Source organism: Chaetodon auriga, chromosome 10 (genome assembly GCF_051107435.1).
Source record: "Chaetodon auriga isolate fChaAug3 chromosome 10, fChaAug3.hap1, whole genome shotgun sequence".
NCBI lineage: Eukaryota > Metazoa > Chordata > Actinopteri > Chaetodontiformes > Chaetodontidae > Chaetodon > Chaetodon auriga.
The window spans coordinates 13,642,045-13,656,939 of record NC_135083.1 but is presented as its reverse complement, the minus strand read 5'-3'; the positions used below and the strand labels follow the sequence as shown (position 1 = coordinate 13,656,939).

The 14,895-nt window shown below is 47.8% G+C and overlaps 1 protein-coding gene across 5 annotated transcripts in view; it reads right to left on the bottom strand.

Moving 5' to 3' along the window:
• Positions 1-14,895, bottom strand: part of kmt2d (lysine (K)-specific methyltransferase 2D) — a 33,061-nt gene that overhangs the window by 4,861 nt on the left and 13,305 nt on the right. For 4 of the 5 annotated variants that reach the window (XM_076741911.1, XM_076741913.1, XM_076741915.1 and 1 more), the window contains exons 32-49: positions 13,192-14,826; positions 12,940-13,110; positions 12,238-12,377; positions 9,673-11,486; positions 9,465-9,588; positions 7,456-7,537; positions 7,290-7,356; positions 6,931-7,163; positions 3,836-6,835; positions 3,592-3,741; positions 3,331-3,495; positions 3,053-3,200; positions 2,872-2,953; positions 2,605-2,777; positions 2,283-2,407; positions 2,060-2,195; positions 1,528-1,649; positions 40-1,411 (exon numbers count right to left, since the gene is read on the bottom strand). In XM_076741911.1, coding sequence (XP_076598026.1) covers positions 40-1,411; positions 1,528-1,649; positions 2,060-2,195; positions 2,283-2,407; positions 2,605-2,777; positions 2,872-2,953; positions 3,053-3,200; positions 3,331-3,495; positions 3,592-3,741; positions 3,836-6,835; positions 6,931-7,163; positions 7,290-7,356; positions 7,456-7,537; positions 9,465-9,588; positions 9,673-11,486; positions 12,238-12,377; positions 12,940-13,110; positions 13,192-14,826 — 9,739 coding nt within the window. The remainder of the gene's footprint in view (positions 1-39; positions 1,412-1,527; positions 1,650-2,059; positions 2,196-2,282; positions 2,408-2,604; positions 2,778-2,871; positions 2,954-3,052; positions 3,201-3,330; positions 3,496-3,591; positions 3,742-3,835; positions 6,836-6,930; positions 7,164-7,289; positions 7,357-7,455; positions 7,538-9,464; positions 9,589-9,672; positions 11,487-12,237; positions 12,378-12,939; positions 13,111-13,191; positions 14,827-14,895) is intronic. The other variant, XM_076741914.1, reaches the window with a different exon arrangement.

Sequence of the window (14,895 nt, the reverse complement as noted above, 5' to 3'; positions counted from 1 at the left end):
AGTAAAAACACACAGATGCTATGTAACGTAAGTTCTTACCCTCTGGAGTAGTGTCACGATACTGCAAATCCTCCATGCCATGCTCCAGAACACGCACTTCAAACAGTGGGCGACCATCATCCTCGCTGATGCGGCAGCGGTAGCGACAGCGCTTGTTGGGCAGACGCGTGCTCCAGTAGATGCGTGTGGCCTCATAGCCGACAGGGAAGATGGCAGTGGGTGAGTGGAAGTTCGCCATCTGGGAGGGTAGCAACTGGCCAACAGCATGAAAGATGAGACCGCCAACGCGAAACAGGTGGATACGGTCACCTCGCTGCAAGATGCTGGCAATCTGCTTCACTTCATCACGCTCAATGTAGACGCGCCGTAAAACCGCAAACGCGCTGAGTTCATCTTCACTGGGGCCCTTCAGCTTATGCTGGGTGCACAACATGGTCTTGTCCTTGAAGAACATGCAGCGTGCCCGGATGGCACAGGCGAAGTGGTAGACATTCGGGCAGCGCAGTCTGTTGCAGCTGTTGGTGGCACCTGTTTTCTGGCAGTATGCGCAAAGAGTCCGCAATCCCCGGCGCAGGGCTACCTCCACATTGATAAGGGCGCCCCCCTGTGTCTCATAAACCTCCGTGGACCACAGGGCACAGTTAAGGTGCACCCACAGGTCCACATCAATGTTAAGCAACCGAGCAGGCCCATCTGTGGCTCCATCACCTTCCTCATGGCAGAAGCAGCATTTTCGTTTATCCCGAGGCAGCTTGTCTGGTCGGAGCGTAATGCGCAGACGTTCCATTAGCTCGGACACCTCACGGCTGCTCTCCTTCTTAGAACCACCCTTGCGTATTGAGATGACAATCTGAAGACGCTTCCAGCGAATCCCCTTCCATTTTTTCACTTTAGGATGTACCACCTCCTCATCAGGGGACAGAGGCCTGCGCTGCTTGACAGCCTTCGGGGAAGACTCCACATCATTGGGAGAATCATCAGGAGGTTGAGCTATATCAGTGGCCAAGTCCTCCTCCTTGGCAGCAGGACTCTGATGATCTTCAGTAGGAGCAGCAGGATCTGGAACTGCACAGGCAGTTGCTGGATCCGTGACCGACTCTGGAGCAGCAACTTCAGACTCTGTGACATCAGTTGGTTGAGCAGCATTAAGAGGAGGATCAACATCCTGTTCAGGCTCAGTCTTGATCTGGACAGTGGTGGGACTGGAGGGTAACGGGGATGGAGGAGCTGATTTCTTCAAAGGTTCGGCTTCAGTAGATGGTACTGGGGCAGATGGGGGAGGATGTGGAGGGGATGGTGAAGGGGGTGGAGATTCCTCCACTGGCATGTGAGGAAGGTGGCGCACATCCAAGTCATTTACATTGGTTGTGTAACAGTGCTGGACCGGTTTGTCCTCTTTCTCTGGGAATTCCTGAGAGACAAATGCACATATGAGATCTACAGCTCTGAAGAAATATACTTAAGACAGTATATGATTCAAAAAAAATAATAATTCACACAGTTCTCAAGAAACCTGTAATGACTGACCTGTTTAATAAGTGCCAGAATGTCCACTTGTTTCTTCAATGTACAGCCTGGTAGAGACACATCAAATTGCCTTAGCCACTCATCCTGACTGGGTGAAGCACTGTCCTTTGTGCACAGGGCCCCTGGAAAACATGACCACCATAACATTAGTTTTCATTTAAGGAAGAATGATCTTAGAAGTTTTGCATTCATGTTTGGGAGAAATGTAAATATACGAGCATATCCCTTTTGGGCAGCAATTCTGTGCAATTCACATGCTCAAGTAGCACCCAACAGATTCACATTACAAGAGGCTTAAAAGGCTAAAAAAAATGACATTTTGCACCCTTTAGGTATTCTTAATTAGAATCAAATTGGTATGGCAGAGTGACGTTAAAAACATTTGGAGACAGAAACAACAGGTCAATTTAAATAAGACTTTTGCTGTACTACACCAGCAAAGGGGATAGTGCAATAGTAAGATGCATCTGTTTAAAAAAAAAAAAAAAAAAGATACCATGAATAAGTAAACTGTATGTCTCTTAATGCCTACCTGACTGACCAGGTCCCTTCCCAGGCCCATCAACTCCATGCATGTCAGGGTTTTGAGGAGGGAAAGTCACCTCATAAGAACCTGGCATCCTAATGTTGAGCAGCTGGGCCATGGCCATCATCACGTGGTTCAGTTTCTGGAAAAAAGTCAGTTCTTGTTAACTACAGTATGCATAAAGATAAGCAAAGGTTAAACTGGGTGCAGTGATATCATGGCCTCGTACCTTGGCTGCAGCAGAGGACAATGTGAAGGTAACAGACACCTCGTTGCTTTTGGCCTTGTCCCAGTGGTTGGATGTGGAAACTACCTTGCTATCGGCTGCTTCAAATGGTTTATTTTCTGGGAATGCTGCAAATGAAAATGTGTAAATTATTCTTTTGGCAGTTTGCATTTTAGTTGTCATTAAACAAGACTTGAATGGTGAAACATAATGCAAAACATTCAGGATAAGCTTTTTGGATTTCACCAAAACACATTGTACAAATACATATTAAATTATCAATGTTGCTATTTTGGGTAATTATATTTTGCATGCTGTATAAAACCTGGGATGGCAGTGCGGGGTATCAGGGGGATAATGGGGGATATTGCTCTCTCGGTTTCTTCCTCTTTAGGCTCTCGAAGGTGGGGGAAACGTGGTGTCTCATCTCCTACGTTACTCTCAGGGGATGATGCCGGGATGATGCTTTCTGGGGCATCCTCGTCATCACTCTCCATCCTATTAAAAAGGCATTTCCTACAGTTATAGCCACTCAGCAACAAGAAATCCATGTACTATGGTTGACAAACTAATGAGAACCATCCCATTGTACCTGATATCCTCATTCTGGTTATGTGGTGGGGTGGGGAGAGCTGCTAGAATGTCTACACTCTTCACCTCTTCTGTAACGGAATCTGCAGGGAACATTAGTAATTCAGAACCCAATTACTGTACAACTGCAAATCAAATATCATCGTAAACATTAATTTTATGCCAAATCCCTCATTGTTTACCCATTGGCTCCTCTGCTGGCTCTGTGTCTTTCTGACCCTCAGACAGCTCCTCTCCTGGAGTCACTCCATTCAGTAGCTTGTGCTGCACTGAAGGCGGAGGAGTCGGTGGTAGGGAGGATGGGGGTGTCGGTGGGTTGCTGAGGTTACTCTGTAAAGGCACAAAACAATAACATCATAAAACAACTTTGCTTTTGAAGATTTTGTTCCTGAAGTAGTATTAATCAACAACCAAATGCTGTCACAGCTGGCCAATGGTACTTGTAGCAGCTGAGTTATACCTTGGTGAGTAACTGAGAATAGTAGTCTGGGATATTGTCAAGCACTGCATTTCCAAAAGATCCTTTGAGCTGGGCTTTGCCATTGGCTGGACTGCTTCCGAAAGGGGCAAACAGATCCAGACTGGCAGTGATTGAAGGCTCCATCAGCGGCAGCAGTGACAGACCCTGGAGGGTAAATTTCCATTTGTTGAGATAATGTAGAAGCATTCTTCAAAACATCAATGGAAAAAATATTTTAGGAAATTCATTTCAATCTTTTACCTGTTTGAGTTGCTTAATCAGGGCTTCAGCACTTTTTCCAACTTCTTCCTTCTTATTCTTCTTCCGTGCGTTAGGACCTCGGTCTCCAGTTGCCTTATTAGTGCGCTTTGGTTTTTGTGCAGGAGCCCTTTTTGTTATAGACTGTAAATCCTGCAAGGGATGACAAAATGAACAAGAGGTCCTTTCCACACAAACAATAACATGATGACGACAAAAAGACTAAATGCACTGATGAAAAACATACCTCCATATTTCGTGGAGTCCCTTGAAGTTTTTGCTCCAGCATTGCTAGTTTGGTGTTGATGTGACCATTGATCTCACTGTGGATGCCTTCAGAAGGCCTCTGAGCACCAAGCTGAAGATTCTTGGTTCTCAGGAGTTTCTGTAGCAGTTGCTGTCCAGTCTCAGACCTAGGGCCTTGAGTACCAGGGTCTCCAGCCATGTTTCCAGCATTAATAAGTGTACTAGGGCTGTTTCCAGAAATAACTGTCTCTCCTGTTGCTTCTCGCTTTATAGCCCCAGGATGAGCCTCTGCTGCACCATCACACTGAACCTCTCTTGGTTCCTGTTTAATGTTCTGTAATGTCATCTTGCATAGCTCCCCTACTCTAGAGCTATGTTGCGCATGAGTAGAATGGCTCTCTGTGAGCTGCTGCGACTGCTGCTGAACATTCATGCCTTTCTGCGGACCGTTGGGGATAAGTGAGGCTGTCTGAGATGTTTCACTGCCTAATGTCTGAGTTTCTATTTTCAGTCCTGGACAATCCAGTGGACTCCTGGCTCCAGGTGACCTGAGTGGAGATGCCTTGACTTGGCTGTATGGACTCCCCCTTCCAGCCCTACTGTCAGCTATAGAGGGAGAGGAGACATGGGATGAATGGGGTGAGGCTGGGTGTGCTGGGCTCATGCTGACGGGACCTCTTGGAGAATATGCATGGGATGGAGAGCCCTGCATGCGGCCTGCTGCAGCTACCATTAGCGCTTGTTGGTTCTGGTTGGGAGTAGGTGGACGCATCCCCATAGCCTGATTAAATGTGTGCCGTTGTGCATCCCCAGGAGAGTTAGCCAATGGTTGACGTGGAGACGTTGGCCTTATCATACGTCCATGGTCCATGGAGGAAGGTGGCCCTGGTACCTGACCTCTCATAATATGTTGCATCATCTCCCCTACTTGTGGCTGTTGTTGCCCAGGAACCATCATCCCCTGCTGTATCTGAGGGACAACACCAGGTTGTTGACCCAACATGCCTGACTGTTGCTGAGTGCTGACTGCTCCTGGCTTCCCCATGGCTCCATATGGCATCTGTTGGCCTTCCATCCCTGGCACCTGCTGCCCAACCTGTGGCACCTGTCCTGGTGGCATGTGAGATCTTAACTGACTCTGCTGACCTTGACCCATTGACATCCGCAGCATCTGTCCCTGTTGGAGCTGCCTCTGGGCAATCATGGCCTGGATGTGCTGTATCTGCTGGTTTGGGGGAAGATTGCGGAGCTGAGGATTTTGAGCAATAATAGCTTGTATGTTGACAGGATTGCGTATCTGTCCCGGTGGAAGTACAGGCCTTTGTGCCATCATCCCTTGCTGCTGGGCTCTTATCATGCCCATCATGGCCTGTTGTTTTTGCTGCTGGGCCATGAGAGCTTGCTGTTGTGGACTATGGCCCATCACAATAGGCTGTGGCTGGCCAGGATGACCCTGCCCTATGACCTGCTGCTGCATGCTGGGATCTTGTGACTGCTGCATGACATTTTGAACTGTTTGTTGCTGTTGCTGCTGAGCTAAGAAATCATTTGGCTTTCCTTCCTCTTTAACAGTTATCAAACCAGGCTTCTCAACACTGAGGGAACCTTGCCTCTGGATAGTAAGCGGAAGTTGTTGCTGCTGTTGCTGAAGCACACCAGATTGTTGGTTTCCAGTCAAACCTGCTTGTTGTTCAGGTACAGACTGAGGATTTGACTGTTGCTGTTGGGCCATATAAATCTGGTTTTGTTGCTGCTGCTGTTGTTGTTGTTGTTGTAACTGCTGCCTCCCCATGTCAGTTTGATGATCATTTGCATTGCCTAGTTGGGTCATCTGATTGGGAGTGGAGGGACCACTCTGCTGTGGTGGCGTTCTCGAATCAGGGCTGAGGATCCCACCCTCTTTGGGGCCTGAGTTTTGGCTGTCTGTTGCTCCCTGTGGCTGTGGTGTGATACTTCCTGCTGAAGGCGAGGAGCCCATCTGTGGGGTAGGGGGTTGGGAGAGCCCTCCTTGCTCTTGGCCGGACTGACTGATCAACTGTGTTGGTTGTCTTTGCTGTGCCATCTGCTGCTGCTGAAGGTGGGCCAAATTCTTTGCAACATTTTGCTGCTGCTGAGATGCAAGCATGCGTTGGGCCAGAATGTTCTGTTGTTGTGGAGTCAACTGAACCTGGGGACTCCTGAGGCCAGGATGACCTGAAGGTCCAACCATTCCCTGCTGACCCATCATCAGCTGAGGCCTCTGTTGCTGTGATAGTGCAACTGGCTGGTTCCCCATAATCCCTGGTTGAGCTGCCATCATGGCTTGAGGATGGTTAATAGGCTGGCCTCCTGCAAGGTTCTGTTGTAGTGAAGCCACAGGCTGGTTTCCTACCATTCCTTGTGGTACCTGCACCATGGTCTGCTGATTGGCCTGATTGGCTAGCATTCCCTGCTGACTGTTTACTTGTTGTTGGGCCATAAGTGGGTTCCCCATCATACCAGTCTGTGGCTGAGAGATTAAGCCAGCCTGTTGATTTGGGTGTGGCATTGGTTGCTGGCCCATCATCACTTGCTGTTGCTGCTGCTGTTGCTGGAGCTTTGCCATCTGCATCCTATGTTGAAGCTGTCTTTCTTGGAGAAGCCTGGGGTCTGCACCTTGCATTCCAGGCCCCTGTGGGAAGAATCCTGTTGAAGCTCCAGGAGGACCTGGGGCCCTTGCACCACTGGCTCCGAGCGTTGCAGGGAGCTGGGGTTGGGCACCACCAATGAAGGGCTGCCCTTGGGGCATCCTGACGGGCATTCCACCTTGGGGCATCATGCCTGGGTGCTGGCCCATTACTGGTGTTCCCTGTTGGCCCATCACCATCTGGCCAGGCATCTTGGGAAACATGTGAGGGGGGCCCCCCTGGGCAGAATGGCCTGGGGTAAGAAGACCTGAGCCTTGCTGATGCTGCTGATGCTGCTGCTGCTTGCTTCTGTACTCTGCAATAAGATTGGTGTGCTCCTTCTGTTGCTTGCGTACCTGGGGCAGAATAATTATGAACAAATATGAATTTGCATATTGAGATACCAAGTGCATTTAATGTGGACAAGTTTGTAAACCTTATAACTACACACCTGGTCAAGCTGTTTCTGAATTTTGCTCTGCTCTTCTGTAACCAACTTTAGTTTCTCTGCATCTGCCTCAGCAAACTCCCTGCCAGCTTTCTTAGCAGTGCGTTGCTTAGCACAGAGCGCCTTGCGTGATTTGCGGTGAACTCCAATCTGTTCCTCCAAAAATTTCAACTGCATTTGAAGTAACTGTTGGGTGTGAAGAAGCCATTCTTCATATTGGTGCTGTTCTGCATCATCTATAACAGAGGAGGATAAATTAAATCATAAATAAGAGTATGTGGACAGCAATATAATGTCTTTCCAGATAACTAAACACATTTTAAAACACACTCTAAACACAGGGCTGAATTGGTAGAACATACTGATGATTCCTTGCACAAACTGGGGAGGGTTGGGTCTTGACTGGGTGGCATCACTTGTCTCTCCCTCCTAAACATAACAAGAAAGGATTTCAAAAAAAAAAAAAAAAATCAACACAAGGCTTAAAATGACAGTAAATCAATCACTTCTACAAGCAGCAAAGCATACCTTTGGAGGTCCAGATGGAAGCTGACCCAGATCTGTGCCTGGGGCAGAAGCCAGCCTCTGAGCAAGCAAAGAAACCTGTTGCCTGAAGAGAAAACAAAACATAAAATATTTAACGATACCTGCAGTTTACTGAGCAATAGTCTGTAATTTACATAATTTCCAAAGCCTTGTGCAAAAAAGTTGCAAATCACCATGTTGCTACCACAACCTAATGGGTTTCTTGTGATGACAGTTGACATTGGACAGTTTAAGTGCGGTACTGCTGCATAATACATCACTTCCTTTGGAGGAGGAGTATAGAAAAACAACAGTGTGTAACAGACACTTTTTAAAATAATTCTTAACATCCACTTCAGGAAATAATTGTGCCAGTACCACTGCAGATTCTGTGAGAGAGACGGTCAGTGAACATACTACTGAAAACCATCAGAATCAGTGCTGGACATGGCAGCAGTATGAACAGTGATGTGCTTACTGTTACTGACATTTGTGCCAGACGTAATGAAATTCCCTCCAGGCATTCCTGAGATATCATATTCACAAGAAAGGGACAGATGTAAAGTCACAGTAACTATGACCTTTGACCACCAAATATTAATCAGCTTATCATTGAGTCCAAGTGAATATTTGTGCCAAATTTGAAGACATTGCCTCAAGGTGTTCCTGAGCTATCACAAGAATGGGGACGTACGTACAGACAACCAGAAAACATAATGCCTTAGGCCATGTTTGTCACAAGCACAGAGGCATAACAAAAATGCAAATCAGTGTGTTTCCTTTTGATGATTTTTTGTTCTTTCATTTTTAATTCCTTAAAAAAAAAAAAATTCAGCATGAAGTAGGGCATAAGCAGATGCACAAGACCGCATTGGCCTACTCTGCCAAGGGGGAGCATGCCCGTACGTATGGACTCAAATACTCCTGTGACGTTTTATGGGATTGTATTACACTGAAAGGTATAACTCTGTTATTCTGTGGTGATGTTTTTTAAAACCAGCTGCATAATTCCTGTAGGTGTCAAGACCTATACCCATATTGTTGAAGACAAATTGAGTATGCTGAATGGGTATGTTTTGCTAGTTTTTATAAAAACAGAGAACAGCAGTTGCTTCCTTTTTCTAAACATCTCTGTAACCACAAGCAATCAATGACACATTCGGACAGAAGTCACTCGGTAACAGGGAAACTAGATGATCTGCAACACCAGCACCAACAATAACTGTCCCCTTCTTCTGCATAAGTTGTCCTCCATTCCGTATAGCTGACAAATTTAATGCATGCTCCATGACTTGCCCCCTTTTAATTTGCTATGGAAGATGTGTCAACAGTTGCCTGTTTACACATCCGGTTGATACACACCTACACAGTGGTTATATTATGTCTATCTGTATATTAATATCTGCTCTGTTGATTTTCTTCATCAGTAATATCTTTAATGAAGTCCCCCCCAAAAAAAACACAATTTGAATTTTGGATTTTTTTCACTTACAAATCTGTTTTCACAACAGTAGGTGTGCCACATGGAGGAGGCTTGTTATTAATAATGTAGTCTATCAACTTTAACAAAACAACAGCCTGCATTTAACAGGAGAAGTTGGTCCACAATCAGTGCATTTACAGGAGGACATTATATCAGAGAATGTCTTTCCCTCTGTGTTTCTCTGCAGAGCATGTGTGACTGACTGTAGACCCTTTTCACAGTATCAGATTAAACAGCAACAGGAGGTGTTGAGCGTCGTGAGGTTGTCCACTTTGAAATCAAGAGTGGATACTGTTGTTCTTGAACAAATAAAAAAAGATTTCAGCTAAAAATGCTAAAATGGGTCACCAACTATACTTTGGCAGCTATGAATATACCTGGGTGTCCCCTGCTCTCAAATAAAGTCTATGTGTGGTAAACAGTCAACAAATATCTGTCACTTCCATTTAGGTTTTGGTATGGACCATAAAATGAACTTGAAACAGTTGAATACAAAACATACCGACCATGTCAATATGCATAAAATTACCTGTTAATGCCAGGGGGAACGACCATTGGATCCTGTGCCAATACTCTCTTGATACCCTTTAGTGCCACCATCTTTGCCTTTGCAATGGGATCCATGATGTCATCAGTTGCAAATTTGTCTAAATCTGCAACAAAAGTATAACACAAAATTGGTTGATATAGTGTGAAAAGATGATTACATAACGACAGTGACAAACCACAGTGATTACCTTTATCAGGAAAGAAATTGTTGGCCAGAGGAGACTGTTTGACCACTGGCTGTGGCTGCGGCTGTGGCTGCGGCTGCTGCTGCTGCTGATGACTGAGACCTGTATGGATCCCTGGCTGCCCCATCCTCATCATGGCTTGCTGCTGGACCATGGCAATGTGAGGTGGAGGTGCCATTCCAGTTCCCATAAGCCTTTGCTGCTGTTGCTGCTGTTGCAGTATGTGCGGCGCACGGGGCACCATTCCTGGCTGAGCCATCATTCCTTGTGGTGGTGGACGATGGTGGTGTGGCAGCATTATCTGCCCAGGTGCCTGAGGGTTCGGCTGTTGACTTGTGAGGCCAGGAAAATGAGGTGTCATGCCTCCTTGGTGGAGGGAACTGAGCTGTTGCTGCTTCTGCTGTTCCTTTTTCTCATGCTCCAGCAGATCCTGTATTAGAAGAGGCAGTTCACCATCTAAAGAGCTCTCTACCTTTGCCAAATCTACAGCAGGGGAGTGCTGTCCCCCTACATCAGGCAGCCCCAGCGGATCATCCCCAATATCTGCATGTGGAGCAGCTGGAGGAAATGGCAATGGATCAGCTTGGCTCGGAAGGGGGTAAGGAAGCCCCCCTAATCGAACAGAACTGAGTGAAGCTGACTGGTTTTCTGGTTGTGTAGGCTTGGCTGATGGTGTGGTCCCACCAAGTAGCATTGACACGGCCTCTCCTATTTCATCTTTCACCACAGCCTGCCCTGGCTGCACCTGAGGGGTCAGACCTCTGTCCTCTACTTTGACATTAGAGGTATCAGCAGCTTCTGCAGAGGGTGGCTGTTGGGTAGCAGATCCCCCTGCAGTGGAGGGGGCTGCCGTGAGAGACTTCTGCCCTGGCTCCACTTTGGCTTTCTCTTCCACTTTAACAAGTACAGATCCAGAGGAAGATGAAGGTGCTTCACTTTCTGCCTCCACCAACCGCAGCTGATCTGAGAAGACATCTTTAGGGTCTCCTTGGTCCAGCTCAGGGTCAGTATAAGCCAGCAGGTCAAACTCATCACTGTTAAGCAAGTCGTCTAGATGTGGATCATTGGTTTCAAGGTTGTCCAGGTTGCCTAAATCATCATCTCCTTTGTCAGGGTCCAAGTCAAGAGCCAAATCATCCTCATCCTCCACACCTCCATCACCTGGGGCATCCCCAAGCCCCTCCAGGTCAGGCTCTGGCAGTTCCTCACTGTTTTCTACCATGGCAGGCTGGGGCCCTGTGACTATGCTTCGTTGTGGAAGCTGATGCTGCTCAGTGCTAGGAATGTTTGGAGTGGAAGTAGCTGCCTGGGGCTGCAGGTGGGGCTGTTGTGTTACTGGGCCCGGTGATTGTTGAGGCAGTAAATCTGACAGTCCACCCTGCTGTAACCCCAGCTGTGAGTCATTGCCCCCCTCTGTTTGAATGCCACCAGCTTGAGCTATGGGATGTTGTTGAACATAAGGTGCTGCCATCTCTTGCTCTGGTACAAAGAGACGTGGCCTGGGCTGGGGTCCACGGGGCATAAACTGGGGTCGGAGGGGTAGCCTCTGTGAATTGTGTCTCAATTCAATGAACTGCGGTGGGGGTCCTTGACCCACTGGCTGCATGGTCTCTCCTCCATGTCCTGGAATCATGGTGTGAGGGTTACCCATTCCTTCCATACCATGGATGTTGACAGCAGGGTTGAGGTTGTGCCTTATGCCCATAGCCTCCATGCCAGGCTGGGGGAACCTCCTTGGACCTGGGGCCTGGCCCTGCCACTGAGGAGGGAATGGTGGACGGGCAAACATGCCCTGAGGTCTGGTGGGCCCTGGAGGCCTGTGAGACAGAGAAAAAAAATATATATATTTCAATATGAATAGTGTTTACTGTATTACCAAATTTTTGAACATGTTAAGGGCTGGAACTAATTTAGGGTGCTTATCATTTCTTTGAGGCCAAGTAAATTTTTTAATTTTTCTGACGTGGACATGGACAGTGGCATTGGGATTGCACGTACAATTATGCACAAGCACCAGATGCACTGTATTTAGTGTTTGTGGCAAAACACTAATTTACAACAGCTGTCCACGGGAGGCGGTAAGGTCCAATGTGTAGGATGTATGGGTATCCATTGGCAGGAATGTCATATAATATTCACAGTTATGTTTCCATTAGTGTATGATCATTTGAAAGTAAGAATAAGTTGTGTTTTCGTTGCCTTAAATGAGCTCTTTAAATGTACAAAAAGAGTAGGTGCTCTTCCATGATCCTGCCATGCTGCACTGCCATTGTTCTACCTCAGAAGGGACAAAACAAATACATGCTCTAGAGGAGGCCTCTTTGGCTTTTTTCACAGCCACCAAGGCCGTAAGACAATGGGCGTTAAGTTGGTTGCAACCTGCAATCTCACTGCAAGATGCTACTAAATCCTACACAATGGATCTTTAATTTAGGAATGTTTTTATTTGGGTATGTATGCAGCTACAGACAAGCTATTTAAGCAATGAGGAAAAAAATTCTAATTGTGGAGGGGTAACCAAGCCTCATCATTTCACATGAATGAATCTAATTCAAAAGAGGTGCTTACCTTAGTGCACTAGGATCCATGATGGCAGGGGTTCCTGTAAGTGGTGGGCGAATGAGCTTGTCTTCCATGCCGCCAACAGCCATGGGTATCTTCCCTGTCACAGAAGCCTGAGCTCCAGCAGTAGTAGCAGCAACACGATCCTAAATAAAGTATTAACACATAAAACAGATAAATGTACCTACTCTTTAATTTGTAACAAATGGTAAATGGCTGCATTTATACACTGCTCTTATCCAGAACTTTTTACAATTCTTTTCTCAGTCACCCATTCTCACACTCACATAGACAACACAGACTGATGGCATCTACCACACAAGACTGTTCTGAGCACTGAGAGCAATTTGGGGCTCTATCTTGCCCAAAGTCACTTCAGTGTGTGGACAGGAGCAGACGGGAATGAAACAGCCAGCCCTGTGATTAGTGGACGATCTAGTCTACTTGCTGAGACCACAGCCACCCTACTCACTTCCACCTGTTGACTGGTACAAACTAAATAAAGTACAGCCTCAGCTATAAAATGGTGAAACTGTCAGTTAAGTTTTGTATTTCTGTTATTTTTTTTAATGAACTCCTCAGCAGAGCAGGTACTTGCTATGATTGTACCCAGGTCATACAAACGCATCTTCTTGATTGCTGCATCCCACTGTTGATGTCAAGATGTTACATTTGTAAGGTTCTTGGCATGCTGTTCAGGGTGTGTACCTGTGGATAAGGTGGTGGTGCTCTGTGGGCCTTGTCTTGTTGAAAGGCTCCCATCTCTCCTCCAGACCAGCCAGGGGATGCACTGCCAGCAGCAGCTGCAGCCTCCTTCTCTTGTCTAATGGAATTTCTCTGCATTTGCTGTCTGATTAAGAATTCCCTCAGTCTCTGGCGCTAAAAAGCACAAAAAGGATTGATTAGCAAAATACCTAGGAGGTGCAAATAATGACTGTTCACTGGCTAATACTTTGATACCTGTCGGTGTTTCTCCAGTTCAGAGGGGCTAAGGCCTACTAATGCAGGGTCCTGCACTGCTGACATGTCAGGCATTTCTTGAGTGCCCGGCAAAGCTGGTTGATGAGGTGCATCTGGAGGGCGGACAGCCGATAGTTCTTCAGATCCAGAAGGAGGTGGCACTCTGGAGCTGAAGCTGTCTGTCCCCATAGTCTGCTGAGTTTGTGGCTGTGGTTGCTGTAGCTGACCCTGTAACATCTGACTCTGTTGTTGGGTTATTTGGAAGCCTCCCGTGTTTGGGCTGCGGCTGAAAGTAGGGGGTGCTGACGGTTTACCAGAGAGGGGATCCCCCATGGAACTATTGGTGGGATGGGGTGTAGGTGGCTGGTTAGGATGAGGTGAGTTTTTGTAACTTGCAGTTCCCTCTGGGGCAACAGACGAGGGACGAGGGGGTTTGTGAATAGTAGCAAAAGGGTCTCTAGATTGAGGCCTTGAAGGTGGCTGAGAACAAGGGTCTGGGGATTGAAAACGAGGAGTAACAGGAGACTGGACAGAGTAGGCATCATTGGAGAGCCCACCTGGAGTGTGTGGGGACTGAGAGCTGCCCTGGGACTGTGGGCTTGAGGGCACTCTAGGGCATGGTTCCTGTTGACCTACAGGGTGTCTCTGGGATCCAAGAGAACCATTGTCGCCTGACTGTGGTCTGGGAGTGAGTGGTGGCTGAGTGTAAGGGTCAGAGAAAGGGTGGGAGGGAGACTGCCTGTAGCCTTCAGTGGGGTGGCTAGGGGATGCTCCAGGATGAACTGCCCCACCCTCCCCTTGGTGCATCCGTGGCGTCATAGGTGCCTTGAATAAACCGTCTCCAGACTCCAGCATCCCAGCAGGGGAGCCAGCGGACAGGTCAGGTCTTCCAACCGTGGAAGGGCGTGGAGAAGGTGCACTCATATCAGCCCTGTACTGCCCTGTGCTTGCAGGTGAGGAAGCCACTGCAGAGGGTGATGGGGAAGAACCATACTCTGGCCGTCCCATCCCTTGCTGGTTTCTGAAAGGGTCTCCATAGTGAGCGTTGTGGGGTGGAGAGAAGATGGGCGACTCCCCAAGCCCAGCACCTCTTGAATGAGGACTTTCTGGAGGTCCTAGGGACTCCTGAGAGCCATGTTGTGACTGTGGTAGATGACCCTGTTGCTGCTGCAGCTGTGATCTAAAGTAAGGGTCAACCTGCTGAGCCCGTCTGGGGGTTCCAGGAGTTCCTGGTTGCATGTCAAAGGGGCCAAGACTGGCTGGCCGTCCCTGAGGAGGACCCTGTGGGCCGGAAGCAGAATAACCTGAGGAAGAGGCCTGCAAGGGGCTGGCCCCAGCATGGGAAAAGGGTGTGGCTGGGTGGGAGTGAGAATGGGGTGACTGAGGAGGAAACTTGGCCAAGGGATCTGTCCGGATTTCAGCTGACCCTGGGGTCTTAACAGGTCCATCTGAGAAAAAAACAGAGGATGACCCTGAATCTGGAGGGAAGGGAAATGGGCTTTCTGCAGAGCTGGGCTGGGAAGAGATTGACGTAGAGCCTGAAGGTGGAGGGATCTGGAGGTGTAAACTCGGCCGTTCTCCCTTCACACGCCCTGCCTCTGTCTTGACTGGTCTGCACACCTGACTCTCTGCCTGCTGTGAGAATAGGAGAACACACAAACATTAACAATCTGCACCACAGCTCTAATGAAACGTACGACAATG